Source organism: Antrostomus carolinensis, unplaced genomic scaffold, assembly GCF_000700745.2.
Source record: "Antrostomus carolinensis isolate BGI_N321 unplaced genomic scaffold, ASM70074v2 scaffold31640, whole genome shotgun sequence".
Lineage (NCBI taxonomy): Eukaryota > Metazoa > Chordata > Aves > Caprimulgiformes > Caprimulgidae > Antrostomus > Antrostomus carolinensis.
In genome coordinates, this window is record NW_010286958.1 from 27069 (window position 1) to 43323 (window position 16255).

General features: G+C 36.5%; 1 protein-coding gene across 1 annotated transcript in view; it reads right to left on the bottom strand.

Annotated features, from left to right (window-relative positions):
• The window catches only part of ARMC8 (armadillo repeat containing 8), a 67425-nt gene that overhangs the window by 15497 nt on the left and 35673 nt on the right, over positions 1–16255 (bottom strand). The window contains exons 6-10 of the mRNA XM_010177927.2: positions 11863–11943; positions 8298–8373; positions 8117–8207; positions 4691–4751; positions 1202–1402 (exon numbers count right to left, since the gene is read on the bottom strand). Coding sequence (XP_010176229.2) covers positions 1202–1402; positions 4691–4751; positions 8117–8207; positions 8298–8373; positions 11863–11943 — 510 coding nt within the window. The remainder of the gene's footprint in view (positions 1–1201; positions 1403–4690; positions 4752–8116; positions 8208–8297; positions 8374–11862; positions 11944–16255) is intronic.

Below are 16255 nucleotides of genomic sequence, written 5' to 3' on the forward strand. Positions count from 1 at the left end.
TTTACCTTACAGGGTGTAATTCAAAGCAGTCTTTACAAAGTAAGCAACCTGGCTCCACAGCTGCCTGTTTCTACAGTCTTTATGAACACTCAAAGCAGTGTCATAATATTTATAATTGTGCCACTCACATTTGGAACCTAATCATATTTTTGATGCTACAGCCAACGTACATTACTCCCCAATCAGCTGCTAAACTTCCTTCTGCTTATTTAATTTTATAACACAGCTATACTTTTTTATATTTAATTTGCATTTTTACATAGCATTCAAAGCAGCTCTATATGCAGAATCAATCCCATTCTATGAAAGTCTGAGAAGTGAGTCTATCTCTTGGGCTAGTTTAAGAGAAAAACTAAGACTCTATAATCCATTTTTCTGGGCACTTCCTACAAATCAGACTCAGTAAGAGGGGAAGGGAATAGGCAATAGGTATTTCAATATGTGGGATATCAAAAACAATCTTGCTTCTGAGGCTGATTGATCCATTAGTGCTTTGGAAAGTGCATGCAAATCTGTAAAATAAGTTCATGGATGAGAACTCCTAGTACACCTATGAAACTAAGTCTCCAAGGTATATCTGGTCTCTGTTTATCCAAACTCTTGCAAGTACAGATAACTCAATACAAAATGCTACATGACATCCACGTTTTTCTGCTTTAACAGAACAGAACCATCTCTGAACTTAACATCTTCCACAAATCTGACCTAAGCATTTAAATTGATCTCTCATCACATGGACTATTATCTCTCAGGAAGCTGGAATGTACTGGTTCCTGAAGGTAAGTAGAAACATGACAGATGTCTCAGTCTGGTCCTTCATAGCTATCTCTGGAAAACGTAATGAAACTCATTATGGTGAAGTTATATTAAACTACCCATAGCCCATCTCTCTATCTTTGACACAGAAGAATAGCAGCATCCTTCTTACAGAATGGGGAGTCCAGATATACACAACAGTTTTAGTTTGGTTAATACAGGCTCCAGAAAAAGCAGAGAGCGAGCAAAGATTTGGAGCCTATATGCATAGCAAAGACTTGGGGATATATGCATCAAGCATCAACACCACCTGGACCTTCGGTCACCTTTCTATTGAGGAACTCAGACATAAGGTTTAAATAGAATTTAAAAAAAAAATCCTGAGCCCATTTATTACTGGTTTTGCACATTTTTCAAAGCTTCAGAACTGGGTAAGGAAACGTACCCTCTTGATATCAGTGATTGCACTCACGGAGCTGGGATACTTGAAGTAGTCAGCAAGCATGACAATGAGGTGGTCAGTAATGCTGGCAATTCTCTGGAGCTCCACATCTGTTTCAATCAAATAGGCTAGAGTTTCTGCTCCTTCTACTCGCTCCTCCAGCAGTCTTTCCTTACTACACATTCGAACCAAACATGGCAGAGTCTGAAAAATTAAAAAAAATCAAAAAAAACCCCATCCAACAACAAAAAAAACCAAAATCAAACCCACCATCGTTTAGTGCAGCTACATTCATAAAGAAGCTCACAAAAAAAAAGGTCAAACAGCTATCCCAGAGCAATTCTCAGCAATATTCTTTAGATCAGTAGCTTCAGACAAAAAGATTTTAGCAGTTTTAAAGACTACACACAGAGAGAATTTTTTCAGGCATTACTAAGTATACAATAGGCTACTTTCAACCAACTTCTCATGCAGTCAAAATTAGGCTGTGTGAATGCAATGTTTAGAAGTTTGACCATGGTCAAACTTTTGCAAAAGCTAAAAAACCCCCTCAAGAAACAAAAAACAAGACCAATCAAAAAAACAAAACAAAACAAAAAAAACCCTCAGAAGTTCATATTTGTACACGTTTATTCATATTACACACAAGAACCAAAAGTACCCAAGCTGCCCTCAAGAAATACTTAACCCCTCCAGCCCTTTTGCAATCTGGGATTGACTAAGGACAACGGAATAAAAAAAATAATTTCAGGGCCTCCTTGACCCATGCTGGCTGCTAGGAGTAGTAGAGAAGGAAGGACTATTCCTAAGTAGTATATTTGGTCAATCAGAAATTAAGTCCACTTGGAATCCAGTTCCGTTATGCCTTACCACCTTATCGTGGTTATGCTCACATAGCAACATTTTTGCCATACATTCTCTACTTTAAATATTAAAAACAATCAAATTTTACCTGAAGCTCAATGAAATACACTTAACTCTGGAAAGACCAGTTCTCCAATGGTTGGGACTCCGTTCACTCAAGCCTCACCAAACAGAAGTATGAAAATGGATGAGGAATAATATCAAGGTTTTTGCTTGTGTAACTCCACTGACTTCAAGAGAATTATGCTAGTAGAAAATGTTTCAGAGTTATGTTTTTGGAAACTGAAACAGCATTTATCCATTGACTGTTCAAATGATTAAATAGATAAGTATCTCTATTCCACAGGTAAGGAAGCAGAGTTACAGGATTTGCCTACTTTTATTAAAAAAGTAGATGCTACCAGAAGGTTGCTACCACTTAGGTTGTGAATCCTGCACCTAATCCAGAGAGCCAAAGCACCTCCTCTCTGCATATCTGTCACTTAAGACATCAGATAAGACTTTCAGCCTGAACAGTTGAAAAGTAGTTCTAAGAGCAGACACATCTAAGGACCTTCTGCTTCCTTAGGAAGTTCACCCAGAACACTTTGAAAGAGAAGATAGCTGCTGAGGGTTGGTAAATTTAAGCAGCCCTCAGAAATTACATCATTCCAAAAGTGTGATTTCTAGGACCCCTGCAAGTTTGTTCAATGTTTGCTTTAAAAGCCTTCAGGTGTTTAATTACTACTGTACTTTTTCTATCTGTAGAATTCAGAACTGCACCATAATGATTAAATATCACGAGTTTCAATTACCAGCCTGGCATAAGGTATCTTAAAAATTGAGGCTAGCTTAAATAAAACAATGAAAGCTGAATATAAGCTCTCAAAAAATTACTCTGAGGTTGAGTAGGAAAGAAGTGGAATTCCATGTCTAAATCACAAAGATAATGTACTTCCCAGTTGTTTCCAAGGGCAAATGGCCTGAATTGAGCAGACAGTGGGGGATTTCTGAAGGAAAGAAATTTTCAAAAGCATGAGGTTTGCAGGAGCAAGATAGGTTGGGAGCATGGAATGCTAGCATTCAGTTTACAGGTTTTTTAAGGAGAAAGAAGAGATCAGGGAATTTGAATGTCAATTTGGAAAAAAGCTACGTAGAAGAATGAAGGAAAAAGCTGCAGCTTGGCCTCCTCACTTGCTCTAAGACCGGATGCCTGTGCAGAATAGGTGCCACTATCAACACTGGAATGTACTGCATTTTGGACTTTCTTGTGTAAAAAGACAGGAGGGATGGACCTTTGTCTCAACCAGTGTATGGACTTTTCATCTGTCACTACCTGGAATGATGGATACGAAAACCCCACTAACAAAAGCTGTAGATATGCGAGACTCTACTGCCATGGCTATTGAAAGGAATAAATACGTTTTCTTATTGCATTATCTTACACACAATCTACTCTTTCCCCAGCATTACCAAGAATAGGACTAAGGGACAGCTCTTGGCACTCTGGTGATAGCTTTCGTGTTTAAAATGTAAGCTTGCAGGAGCTGTCAGGGGTTTGCACCAGACCACAGTCAGAAGATACTAATCACTAGCCTTTGGTGGTGGGTATTTGTTGCTTTAAGCAGTACACACAGCTATCTGCAGAGCCATGGTCTTCTCAATCTCAGTACAGGGGCACTGTACTACATGAGGGAAAAATTTCCTTAAGTCTGAACAACGTAGGTGTTATTCTCTAGAATGAAGTATGCTAAAAGCACACTAAAAGCTTTGGAGTCTGCCAGACTGCTACAAGTAATGATCAAAGAAAGCAAACATGTTTTCTTATTGCAGAACTACAGTAATACTTCAATATCTCATGGAGAAACAAGCAGTGTTGGTATTACCTGATCTCTGACTGATATGCTTGCTTATCAACAGCTTTTTTTTTTTCCTTTGACTAGCTATAAAGTGTGATCATAAAGATATTACATTCCTATGGTATTTAATGAACTTTCCTCTACTGAATTTCCTTATAAAGTCACATGCAGTATAAAAATCAAATCCAGTATTTCAGCATGACAGTTTCTTTTTTTAATAACAAATTTCCCTAGCCAAACGATGAAGCAGAAAAATGTACAAAAACATTGTGAAACCCATGAAATCATCTGCTGATGACAGACTCCATATACAGATTGTGCAATTATTCTGACTATAGCCCTGTGAAATAAGTTATTGAAAGAAAACTAGTGCCTTGATCATATACAGAGACTGAGGCAGTAATGCTGTTTCCATGTTGCTTACAAATGGTTACTGAAATGATAACAAACCTCAAATGGATGTGTGTCACACTTTGGTACATTTATTCCTGGATACTGACCTTTTAGTATGATTCTTTATTTAAAACTTCTTAAAAAAGCCATGTGACTATAAATGCTTAAAAACACAAAGGGAAACTAGGGAACTAAGTTTTTAAATTAAAAAAAAAAAAAAAAAAAACAAAACAAAAAAAAAAAAAACCCAAAAAACCCAAACCAAAACAGGAGAACTTGGTGCTTTGAAATCTTCAGTGTAACAAATTTTGTGCTACTTTTTATAAGAGACAAATAAAAACGCGATAGCCCTAGGTGAGAAAAACATTTTACAAAGAAAACTGTTTTACCAGCTCACCTTAAGAACGATACAAGAATCGTCTGTCCGTATTGCTCCAGCTCTGCACATGGAAGTAAGGCTGTAACAACATAATGAAACACACATTCACCTATCATTGGTTTTGATTCACTTAAGACATTGCAGAACAATCAACTTTACTAATGAAACATACTCCCCTTTGTTCTACATTTGTGCTTACTAGAATTGGGCACGTGAACAAACTACTACAGGCATACTTTTAAGCAGATTTCTAGTACAGGACATCTTGCTACAGCACTGATCAATACATTCACCACACACTAGTCAAAAAAGGTCTAACCATCAAACTCCATTGATTCACAAACCTCTTTTACCAGGAAAAAAAACCCAAAATGAACAACTTAATATATTAAGATAAAGGAGCAATGTACATAGACCTGGTCTTTGCTGCACACAGCATGAGCAAGCACTTAAAGCAATCAGGAGAGAATCAGGACAGGGTTGGTAGTCTGACAGCTTAGTCAGAAACCATTCAAGCTTTGCATTAGCCTGGGAGACACGATATCATTGTGCTGCTTGTCCACAGGCACGTCTTAACACTCTGCTGGAATAAGCACATCCTCGGTAATGATGAATCCAAGTCAGTCTCTGACACTGAATCAAACCAATATTTGTTCTTTATTAAACAACTTAGTGGATATGACAACTCCAACACATTGACACACAACATCAGACAAATGCGTAAGCTGCTTTGTCAATTTACCTGTACACATGCTCCAAGCTATCAGAAATATGAAGTAGTTCAGCCACCAATGAAACTGCTTTACATTTAAGTAATTTATAGTTTTTACTTGCTCTGCTACAAGGAAGTAGAATGAAGCCGGAGGATAACTGCTCTGCATTCAGTGCAGGAACAGTCAAATATCTTTTGTTTTACCTTTTGAATTAAGCCATTGTAACTGGCTTTTGTCATGCCAGAGTTGAGGTTAAATAAATAACTGAATTTCAGTAAAGGTGACAAAACTAACATGTTTCAACTCTCAACTGGGCAGATTAAAAGTGTACACAGGGTCAATTATAATTGCTCAGCTAAGGATCATCAATATGCTAACATACTGTAACCATTTTGTGTTTCACTGCATTCTTGAGCTCCTTCCAAGTGCCTAAAGAGAGTTCTTTCACCCCTTAGAAGGTAACATCAATGATTCTATTCCAGACATCTACTAGTGACAGACAGAGATAAAATCCCACAATCAGAAGTCTTTTTATATATTATTTCTCAGAAGACAAAAGATAAGACTTGACTGTTAGCATAGACATAATTTCATACACTTTCATTGTCCTTACAGCTGACAGCAGGAAATACTCATTTTCACACCTGAACAATCAGGAGGAAAGCACCCATCTTGCAGTTGCCATTTAGTCCAGCTAGATCCTATCTGTCAGAAAAGTAGCTCTATTTCAAACATGAAATAAGTTAAGAGTATTTTTACTTCAGGTAAAATAGGCTTGGCTTAGCTGGAGGCAATTCCAGTAATTTTAATAAAAAGTGTTACTGCTCCACTTGTGGCTGCAAAGCTCTCTCCCAAGAGGCTTCCTGCTCTTCCCTCGGTGCCAACACTGATGCTCAAGCGAAGGATCTTTACTCCATTTCAATCAAGAGGTATTAACTTGGGTCTTCCAGGTCTACTTCATTTGTTAAAAAACAAAGGTAATTTTTTAAGATAGCCTTGTATGCCAGTCTGGATTCCAAAAGAAATTTAACAAAAGGCTTCACAAATGCATAAAAACTCCTTCTACATCCACATTCCAAGGACTCTACTAATAAATCAGAGAGGAACTGCAGATTAATTGACCAAAGTTGGCAAGGCAGGAGTGAAGTCTAATTTAGAAGCAGAATAAAAGAGGACCTGTGACAATTTAACCTACTACTCTCATTGGGGGTGGGGGAAGAGCAGGGGAGGGGAAGAGAGTGGGTCTTTGTAAGCCCCTTGGACTATCATGAAACTGAGGCCTTGAGTGCCCTACTAAGAATATTCTAATTTGAAGCAGATAAGGAACACCAATAGACCTGCAAGCATTCATCCCACAAGGAGACAGTGCAGAGCCAGAACAATTCTTTTACCTCCAACCTGCCTTCATGACTTATCAACTGCCTTGTATCTTGAGATCAATAATAAAAAATAAATTCTAACAATTATCTATGTGTTCTCTGAATTCTCAAAGAAACACATAAATCAATCAGAACTGAGACTGCTACAATGCATTTAATTGAACTTGGCTTCTTTGATGAGAGCTACCTAACAAAACCAGACTGCACAGACCAACTGTGGTTGGAAGGGAGCATGGGAGGTCCCCAGATGGACCTCCCACATGGAGTGGGATTACCTAAGACAACCCATACACACATCCATGTCTTTATAACTGCTTTCATGAATGGGTTAAGTCATTATAAGCTGGCACCATCACAAAAGAAGCCATCCTACCTACCCCACTTGTTCCTCGCCCACCATCTCAAGACCTGGCACTGAGACAAGTGAAATTGTTTGGTGAAGTGAATCAGAAAACTCACTGATCCAGGTCAAAAATAAGCCATCAAAATCTAAAAGAATAATCAAATACATCAGTGACCAAACTCCGAGTTTAGTTTAATTTTAGCAGTTTATAGTGATGGGTAATTTACCTCTTTAACCCCCTGAAGTAATTTATTCCATTATTATCAACACAACAAAAGGAAAAGGGTCTTAAAGGGAGCCAACTGCCAGCTTATGAAATAAGTATAACCCTAGTGTTGCTGTCATGGAACTCAGTCACATTTTGTCAGAGGGTAGAAAGTCATTATGAATATGAACACACAGAAATGTACCCACACCAGAAGATAAAGTTTGATTTTAACTATAAAATTAATTAATAACATTAATTCTGCTGTATGAGCACATGAACTTAAAGAATAATCTATTTTAACTGAACAGTTGGGAAGAGAGACTAGCTCTGCTCTCTGATCATCTTAGTGCATACAGTTCTCAACTCACAGTCCCAGTCACCTGAGCGAGTCCTCTGACCAGTGGTGCAACTTGTACTACATGATGATATTCCAGTATTACACTCTGTAAGGACATATGATTGACCATAGCTTATTCAAAGTAAGACTGATCATAAAATCCAAGCTACTGGTGAAAACTGCAGTTCAACTTATGTATATCCATATGCAGACATACACATTCCTGACAAAAGTGCTGCCCAGCAATACTTATTCCTGTTTATGTACAGTAAGGAGCGAAAGTTATGCTATAAAGATTACTAGGTGAGAACCACCTCCTCAAGGATTTAGATAACGCAAATAATATCTATAATTATTCCTCAGACTTTTGATCACATATTACTTTGCAACAAGTAAAATGGGAACAGTTAAGAAGTAAGTATGGAATTGCATACTATTTCATTCTAACTCCTGATGAGAATTACCATTTGGCTGATGTGAGCTGCATCTCAATAGGCTTGTCCCTTTGTAACATCTTCACAAAAATCTGTGGTAACAATTCTCCATCAACCGACACTGCAAGCAACAAAAGAGAACTCCAAGTAATTTTAATTCAGCCAGTCAATAAAACAAGTGTCAAATAAGCAACAGCAGCTTTATACTTACCATTGACAAGGGTCATTGATACCTGTGGGTTTTCAAAGGCTAGAACTGAGAAGCATTTCAATGCTTGCATTCGAACCTGTGTAAAAACATCATATATATGAAGTATAAATGTAAACGCTAACTTAACTGCAAAATTGATCTATACTGCTGTACAGGCTTGTAGAAAATAATTCTGTATAATCAATAAGAAATGTAGATGATGAATGAATCACATATTGACTTCTGTGACCTCCCTGTTAGAATTATCATGTCATTATAATGATGTGAACTATTTGTGAAAAAGACAAGCAAAGATAAAAATCAGGAATTAGACAGTCAGAAATACCATTCTTATTTATGATGCCTCACAAATGTGCAAACAACAACAAAAGAATGGAAGTATCACAACAATAGTACTTTTTCTTTCCAGTAATCATACAAGTACATAAAAGAATGAGAAATGCATTTTGTTGAGATTTATATTTCAGAAGCCTTTATAGGTGAGTTTAATAAAATGTTTAAAGAGAACTATCCAGTTGAAGTGATTCTAAACTCATCTTAAAATAAAGATATACTGTAAGTTTTACTGCCATTATACAGCCTCGGGTGTCACCTGTACAAGAAGGATTCACAAAGTTCCTCAAGGCTGGATTTTCCTCCTTCATCCAAAACCATGCCATGGTTTAATAAAACAGTATTTCACAGTTGCCTAGTCATGCTAGGCTATGAAGTCTTTATAATCTCTTTTTTGACACAGGGAAGACCAACCATTATCATCTTCCCAGGTGAAGAATCTGATTTAGTTCAGATATCAAAACAGTTGCACATATTTAAACTATATCAATGTCTTCCCATGTTTCTGTTACCACATTCTTAGTGTGAAAACAAAGCAAAAAGAACAAAATTTTGACCTAAAGAATCCCATCACTGCAGAAAGCACTTCCTGCAAGTTAGATTTAGGCCCATCCCACCCTCCTCAACAAAAAGCCTTAGAAACATGGAAGTCCAAGGGTAGACAATAGCAGCAAAGACAAACACACTTCTGTGCATTACTTCTATAATATCTAATCACAGTCACGGTAAGATCTCTTCTCATCAGTAGTAGAGAAGCCTTAGTCAGGAAGAACAGGCAGCAGGCTACCTGGCTTCACAACAAAAGCCTTACTTGACAACACTTCCATTTACTTTTCAGACAATCTAATGAACCTGGAGTATGCTTCAAAGCAGCAGGAAGCAGAGATTGTGTATTGAAAAAGCACTGAAAAATGTCAAATGCACAGCCCAATAGCTGTATTCCTGCCAGAGGAAGTCAGGGGTGGGGTAAAGGTTTTAATGAGAACAACTGAAGTCTAGCTGGAAGTTAACTATTTTATGTAATAGTGCTCTATTAATTAAAGTTATTAAAATTACAATGACTACTTTCTTTGCTAGTAATGTCTACTTAAGGGCAATCAGTTCAGTAATTACATGAGAAACAGGGAACACAAGCATTTGGAAAAAGATGTAAATATGGTCTCAAAACCATTATCTGTAATGCCACTGTAAAAGCTGTAGGCCCTTTGTGTTAGACATCTCACCAGCAGTGAAGAGGCACACTTGTACTGATATAACACATGGAAAAGATAATTGTAGTTATCTGGCTATGGGACAATCCCAAAACCAAAGGAGAAGAGTTAATTGAAAAAATAGACAATTCTCTTGGAAGACCTAAACAAACTCTTCTCATGGGTACTGAAATCCCACTTTGAGGGTTTCTAGTGTTTATTGATCCAAATCATCTGAGATACCTTGCTGGCCTTTACTGTAAGTATTGAAAATCAGGCAAAGTTTTTAAATACTGTCTTTTCCTGTTAAGTTCTTATTTGGCTGAATATTAAGAAACTGGATAGAGAAGCATGAGAATGAGACAATTTGTATTCTACAAAAATGTATCAGTTACATTAGAAGTCTGAGAATGTCTAATTACTGCAGAACAGTAAGAAAGCAGCTAAGACCACAATGAAGCTGTTAATCCCAGGAGTATTAACAGAGGAAAGTGTATGAAGAGCAGTTCAGTCTGTACACCTGGAATCTAAAGGCCTGACCAAACTAGCAAAGGGGGAAACAGAGAATACTTTCTACATCTCTCCAGTAAGGTAGGACTAAATATACATATATTTTTAATGCAACGCTACATGTATCTTGTTGGTGAAAAAGCAACTTGAAAACTTTACCTTGCTCCCATTTCTTTAAAGCAGCTTTTTGAAAAAAATTAGGAAAGATTCAAAGCCATTAGAAAAGGTTCCAAGCCAAACACAGCTTGGAAAATTCACCTTACAATTCAGGGCAAAAAAAAAGTCAGCTAATGGGAGAAAGAGCAAAATGTTGCCCGACCACAGTGAAAACTAATTAGTACAGAACAACAGAAAGCAGAAGTTTATCAGTCTCACTAACAAAATATTGAAAACCACATACTTCCTACTGGATTTATTAAAAAAAAATCCCAAAAACCCAAAACCAAACAAAAAGCACCACACGAGATTAACAAGCCCCTGGAACAGAGCAGCAAATTTCCCTTCACGTTTAATTCTTATTTAAATACTGGTTGTTCTGCTGAAAGATACTTTATCAAGAATGTTCTGCATTAGGCAGATCAAAATGGACAAGCACAATTATCTAATTCTATCTCAATCAACCAGCTAAAAGCCTACTTTCTCAAGTAAAAAAAAAAGGCATGAAAACTTACTAGGTATTTTCCATTAGATATTATAATAAAAATAAGATAAATTTTGATACTTTGAAGTGTTTCTTATTTTCAGAATGATTATATTCATACTTTGGGGGGTGGAGAGGAGGGATAAACTGATATCTTCCTAAGGAAGTCCATGAAACTTCAACTGCTTAGAGATCATAGGATTGGCTTCAGACAAATTTCAAAATTATTTGCATAGCAGACATCTGTTAGCCCTTAAAAAACCAAATGACACAGAAGAGCCTCAGAAAGTATTTTATACACTCAAACATTTTATTAAGTAATCTGCAGCAGACTCTTAAGGCTGTGCTCAAGATTTGAAATTTTGTCCTTAAACTGAAAAGAGTTAGTTGACCCTCCTTGCCACCCAGTTACAGGTAGTGTGTGATTCTTTTCCCCAGAGGTGGTACTTTCAGATAGTCCAGGACGGACTTTCAAAATATAACAGAGAATGGAGCTGAGACTCAGAAAATTCAGTGAGCACAAAACACTGGTAGCTGGTGGCCCCCAAGCATTCCATGTCCATGTTTTCACAAGTATGACATCTATTTAGGACACCTCACATTTGCTTCTCCTCAGCTTAATTTCTTTTTCTTATTTATTGTTCAACAAATTAGACCATTTTTATGGGGTTGCCAAGTGACCGTTCTTTGGATCAACAACAGCCAGTTCTGTTTTATGGTGTTTTAACTTTATAGAGCACTCCAAAACAACAGGTCTCGTTTTGATAGAAATCCATATGATGAGTAAAAACAACCGTTATTCTAGAAATATACATTATATCTGCTTGCATAGATACAGTTTGGATTCCTTTCATAAATATAAGTAAAACATGGAAAAATTTTAAAATCTTACTTTGTAGGAGGTGGAGACTAACAGATGTGCAATATTCTGAACAGCTCCATGGTTAAATAAGATTGTCTGGTGATCTGGACCCTTCAAAGGAAAACATATAACAGAATTTATTTTTTTTAAAAGACCATGTAAGAGGTTTCCACTATCTGCAACTTATTGTTAAGTATTAAAGGTAGAGGTACTAACAATTACTTTTTAATCAGCTGGCATACTAACTTTTTTTTTTTTAAATAAACAAGTACAACTCTTATTTTTATAGCATTTGTCCTTTTCCAGTAATCATTTCTACTCTTTTCTTCAATGGGCAATGAAATTAGTTTTCATAAATGAAGAAACACAGATAGAGTACTTATGTTTCTATTCTTTATATTGGAAACAATCAAAAACTCCTGATTTTCTCTACAAATCATGTAAAAGATCCTCAGTTACTAATGTCTTCTTCACTGGTAATATTAAGCATTTTCAACAATTCTAACTTGAGAAGGGAGGGGATTAATTCTGAAACTCTTTCCAGACAGAATGTGACAGTGCTTTTAGAACAGATTCACATTTTCCTCCTACGGATTACTTTAGTTTCAAACATAAATAGCCACAAATTTAGTCAGCCATCACTCATTTACTGGTGTCAAGATCTAAGTCAGCAATGGCTGATATGTCAGTATCTTTCTGAGATTTAAAAAGCGTTTGGAATTAAACACAAGTATGAAATTTGCAGTAGAAAGGTCTCAGAACTTCTATAGCATGACAGGGCCCAATGACATTGGAAAAACCAACACGAAATCTCAAGGGGGCTGGCAGCCCTCAATAGTCTCTTGTGAAACTGATCTGTGACTTACAAACATTTCTTTAGAAGTAGATTCATGACACTAGTCATCTTTGCATTAAGCATGGGCTATGAGCAATTTAAATTCAGCTTTCAGAATGTCACAGCATTAATTATACCTTGATGCATTTTTTTGACTAATCTGCAAGTGAAGAAAGCATCTTCACTCAATCTTCTGTTCAAAGCCAGCTGAGTTTATCAGCACATCTATACACCTAGTATGCATGAGTGACACTATTTCCACATTTGAGATACAGCTGAAATCAGATTCTTCTTCTATTCAAAAGAACATCTTTAGAACATCCCTTACCTCTAAGAAAAAAGCATAAAATTATTTTTAGATGTAACATATCTGGTGCTTTAAGAGATGCTTCAGCTGCTACTGCCACCAAGAGCTTTCTACCAAAAAAATGCAAATACAACAGCATGGTTGAAGTAGGAAAACAACTTACATTGGCACACAGAAGTGGCTGAGGCAATGATTTAAAGCCGCAGCTATGCCAGTGTTGAAGCTGAAGAACAGATATTAAAATATGTGAAAAAAATGAACGAAATTAAAGTAAAAGAAATCATATTGACCTAGATAGTTTTAGTAATTCACAAGTATTAGTGATTTTTCAATGAGATGCAGATGGTAAATTCTGTGCAAACAGGACAAATGCATGTACAAAGGTGGCATTTGGGTGTATTCTTAATTGCATAACTAGATGTACATGAAAATATCTAATCTGTACACATTGTGTTTGCACACACCAACCCAGCTTGTTTAATGCACAATCAGGTTAAGCACTAACCCATAAATAGGGACAGCTTCAAATATAAACGTGAAAACTTGAGAATATAATGTGTCACTTCCAAGCAGCTCAGGCACCAATTTAATAGCAAGGCTGCCCGCTTTTGTTTCTCTTTGGGTACACCAACAGAGTTCCAGGAGCGAGGCCAATACAGTGATTGTCTTCTCCAAATATGATTGAATAAGATAATAATTCAGGAATAGAAATCACAATTCTTGCACGATTTTCCCCATCATAAAATGCCAATTTTTAAGAAAGCAGTAGGATAGAACAATGTAACAACTCATTTCATAATGGAATTTTAAAAGTAGATATCTAAATGCAAATGTCCCTTGGTTCAGGAACCCAGCACCAGGCTTAAGATCATGTAACAAAACATTCTCAGAACATGTTTGGGACGAAGCTGCCTTGATTACAGGCTTTATTCTGGATCTTTCCCAGACGCAAGATTTTGATTTTCAACTGCTGGTGAAATTATTACTTATGCAGAGATGTCACCACATTCAAATATAAGTTCCAGAACTGTCTTTTCAATTTATTCATACAACCCTGTGTTTCCAACTGCATACCTTATCTTTTTAATTTAAAATAGTAAAGCTTACCTACTCACATCACTTTCTCTGGAAACAAATCAACTGCGATAGAGAGAATCTTAAAAAGGAAATTCTGACTTGCATTTTAGTATACCATGTACATCAACCTGATTTCAGTTTATTTATTTGCTTGTATGTTGACAGAATGCTAGCTCTGTATGTTAAGAACTGCATCTGCTTTCTCTGTACATGAACACTTTCCCTTGCTTAGGATGGCTCTTCTCCAGCGTCAATGTTTTCCATCAGGTATTTTAACTCTAAAAATGCAGTGAGAAGTAGTAAAAGCAGAAAACAGCAGCAATATACTAGGAACCTGAATTAAGGATTTCCCAGCTCGAGAGAACAGGTCTGAGCTTTTCCAGGGAAATGCGAGCAGGTGAGAAAGAAACCTGAGAAGTCCAAGTAAACAAGACTCTGGCAAGGAAGAGAAAAAATGGATGCACAAGATCTAAGCAGAGAACAGTATGCAGGAACAAGGAGGGTAGGAGCTATGATATGTCACTTAGTTTAATGAATAAATATCCTAAAATGAGGAAAAAGAAAAATAAAAGCATCAAAATCTCTTAAAATATATGGTAAGCCTTACCTAAATACAAAAGCTTATAGTAACTTATTTCTTCAGGAAAAAATGAGAAAGGTTCTCTCACTCATGGCCTTTTGGGGAGGAAGATGGGAGTCTTCATCAAAAATGTAGTGACTACTGAAACTCGAAGTTTGTTTTGTTTTTTTTTTTAATGTTAAGAACGTACTTTGCCTATCCCCTGCAAATTCTGCTTCACTGTATTAGATATATTTTGTTATGTCTGCAAATACAGTAATTGACCTTGATAATCAGACCTGAAATCCAAGAACTAAACAAAAAAAGAAAGGGGCTTAGATTTTTGCTGAACAGCTGTATTTGCCTGGGCAAGAGAAAAAGGAGTTCTTGATCAATTTAACATTTGTGATTATCTGTTTACTCAACCTCAAATATTTTTCTTTGTTATGCAGCTAATGTCTATTCTGTAAATGCAACTATTTCCTAATACTCATACCCATCACCCTGCTTTTCTTGTGCATTCATGTTTCTATCTGTTCACACAACCAATTTTTTCTTTCCAAACATTTGGATTTTTTGAAACATTCACTGTAAAATTGGTTCGAGAGAGATTTGAGGGGTGGAGGAGGCATTAAAAACACTATAGTGAGCTCATAAGACTTCCTTTACTCTATGCTGGTTCAGTGACTGGGCATTTGCTTTGTTAAGAATATATTTGCTATGTAAGTCACCAGGAGTTACTGGAGCTACAAGGAAGTAACTCAGTTGGAAAAAGATGACACTAACTGTTTTTATGTTGGATTAATTACCTGAAGGTCCTCAGCAGTTCTCACACAGCCAACAGGGTTTATACTGCTAAAGAGCTAATCCCTGATGGTATAAACTGACTTCTACATCACCCTATAAACAGCTCTGTGTTATTTCTCTTGTAAGCCAACATGGCCCCATTTTTCACCTGTTCAAGCTACTCAGCCTATTAAGGAGACTTTCAAGGGCCACTTAAACATGAGATGCCTCATTGGTGCATTTTTCTTCTTAAAATGCCAAATTCTTTTTCTAATATTAGCTATAGATCTGAACTTCCACGGTTCAGTGTAGAGTTCTGTCTTAATGTTTTCTTTAAACAATCCTATAAATATTAGCAGCTGAGTTATATCACACTAACTCTACAGTTTTCAGTTCTCAGTTTCATCTAGCAGAAGAAATGTAATTGGAAGAATGTACATAAATAATAGTTAAGGTAGAGAAAAAAACATTTTTAATAAAGGAATAATTCAGAGTTCCAGAAGACTCATTTTAAGTGATACGGCAGAAAGATACTTTTTGAGGTAAATACTTAAAAATTCATAAATTTGGGAACTTTATAATTAGTTAGTCTGGGAGATAAATAAGATCTATGATCTTTTAGTTTTAAGCTGTTTCTAAAAGGGAAAGATACTGTACAAATCTGATTTCCTACACTGAATTATTTTGATACAGTTACCCATGGCTACAGTAACCAAAAAACCACAATAATAACACAAAAAAACAATGGTGTGTGGAAACTTGGAGGCAGGGAGGGAAAGACAAACCTCTGTGTTTGGGGTGGGGTTGCTGCTGGTTTTAAATTAGTTTTCCCATATCAAGAGAATTGCATTATATAGCA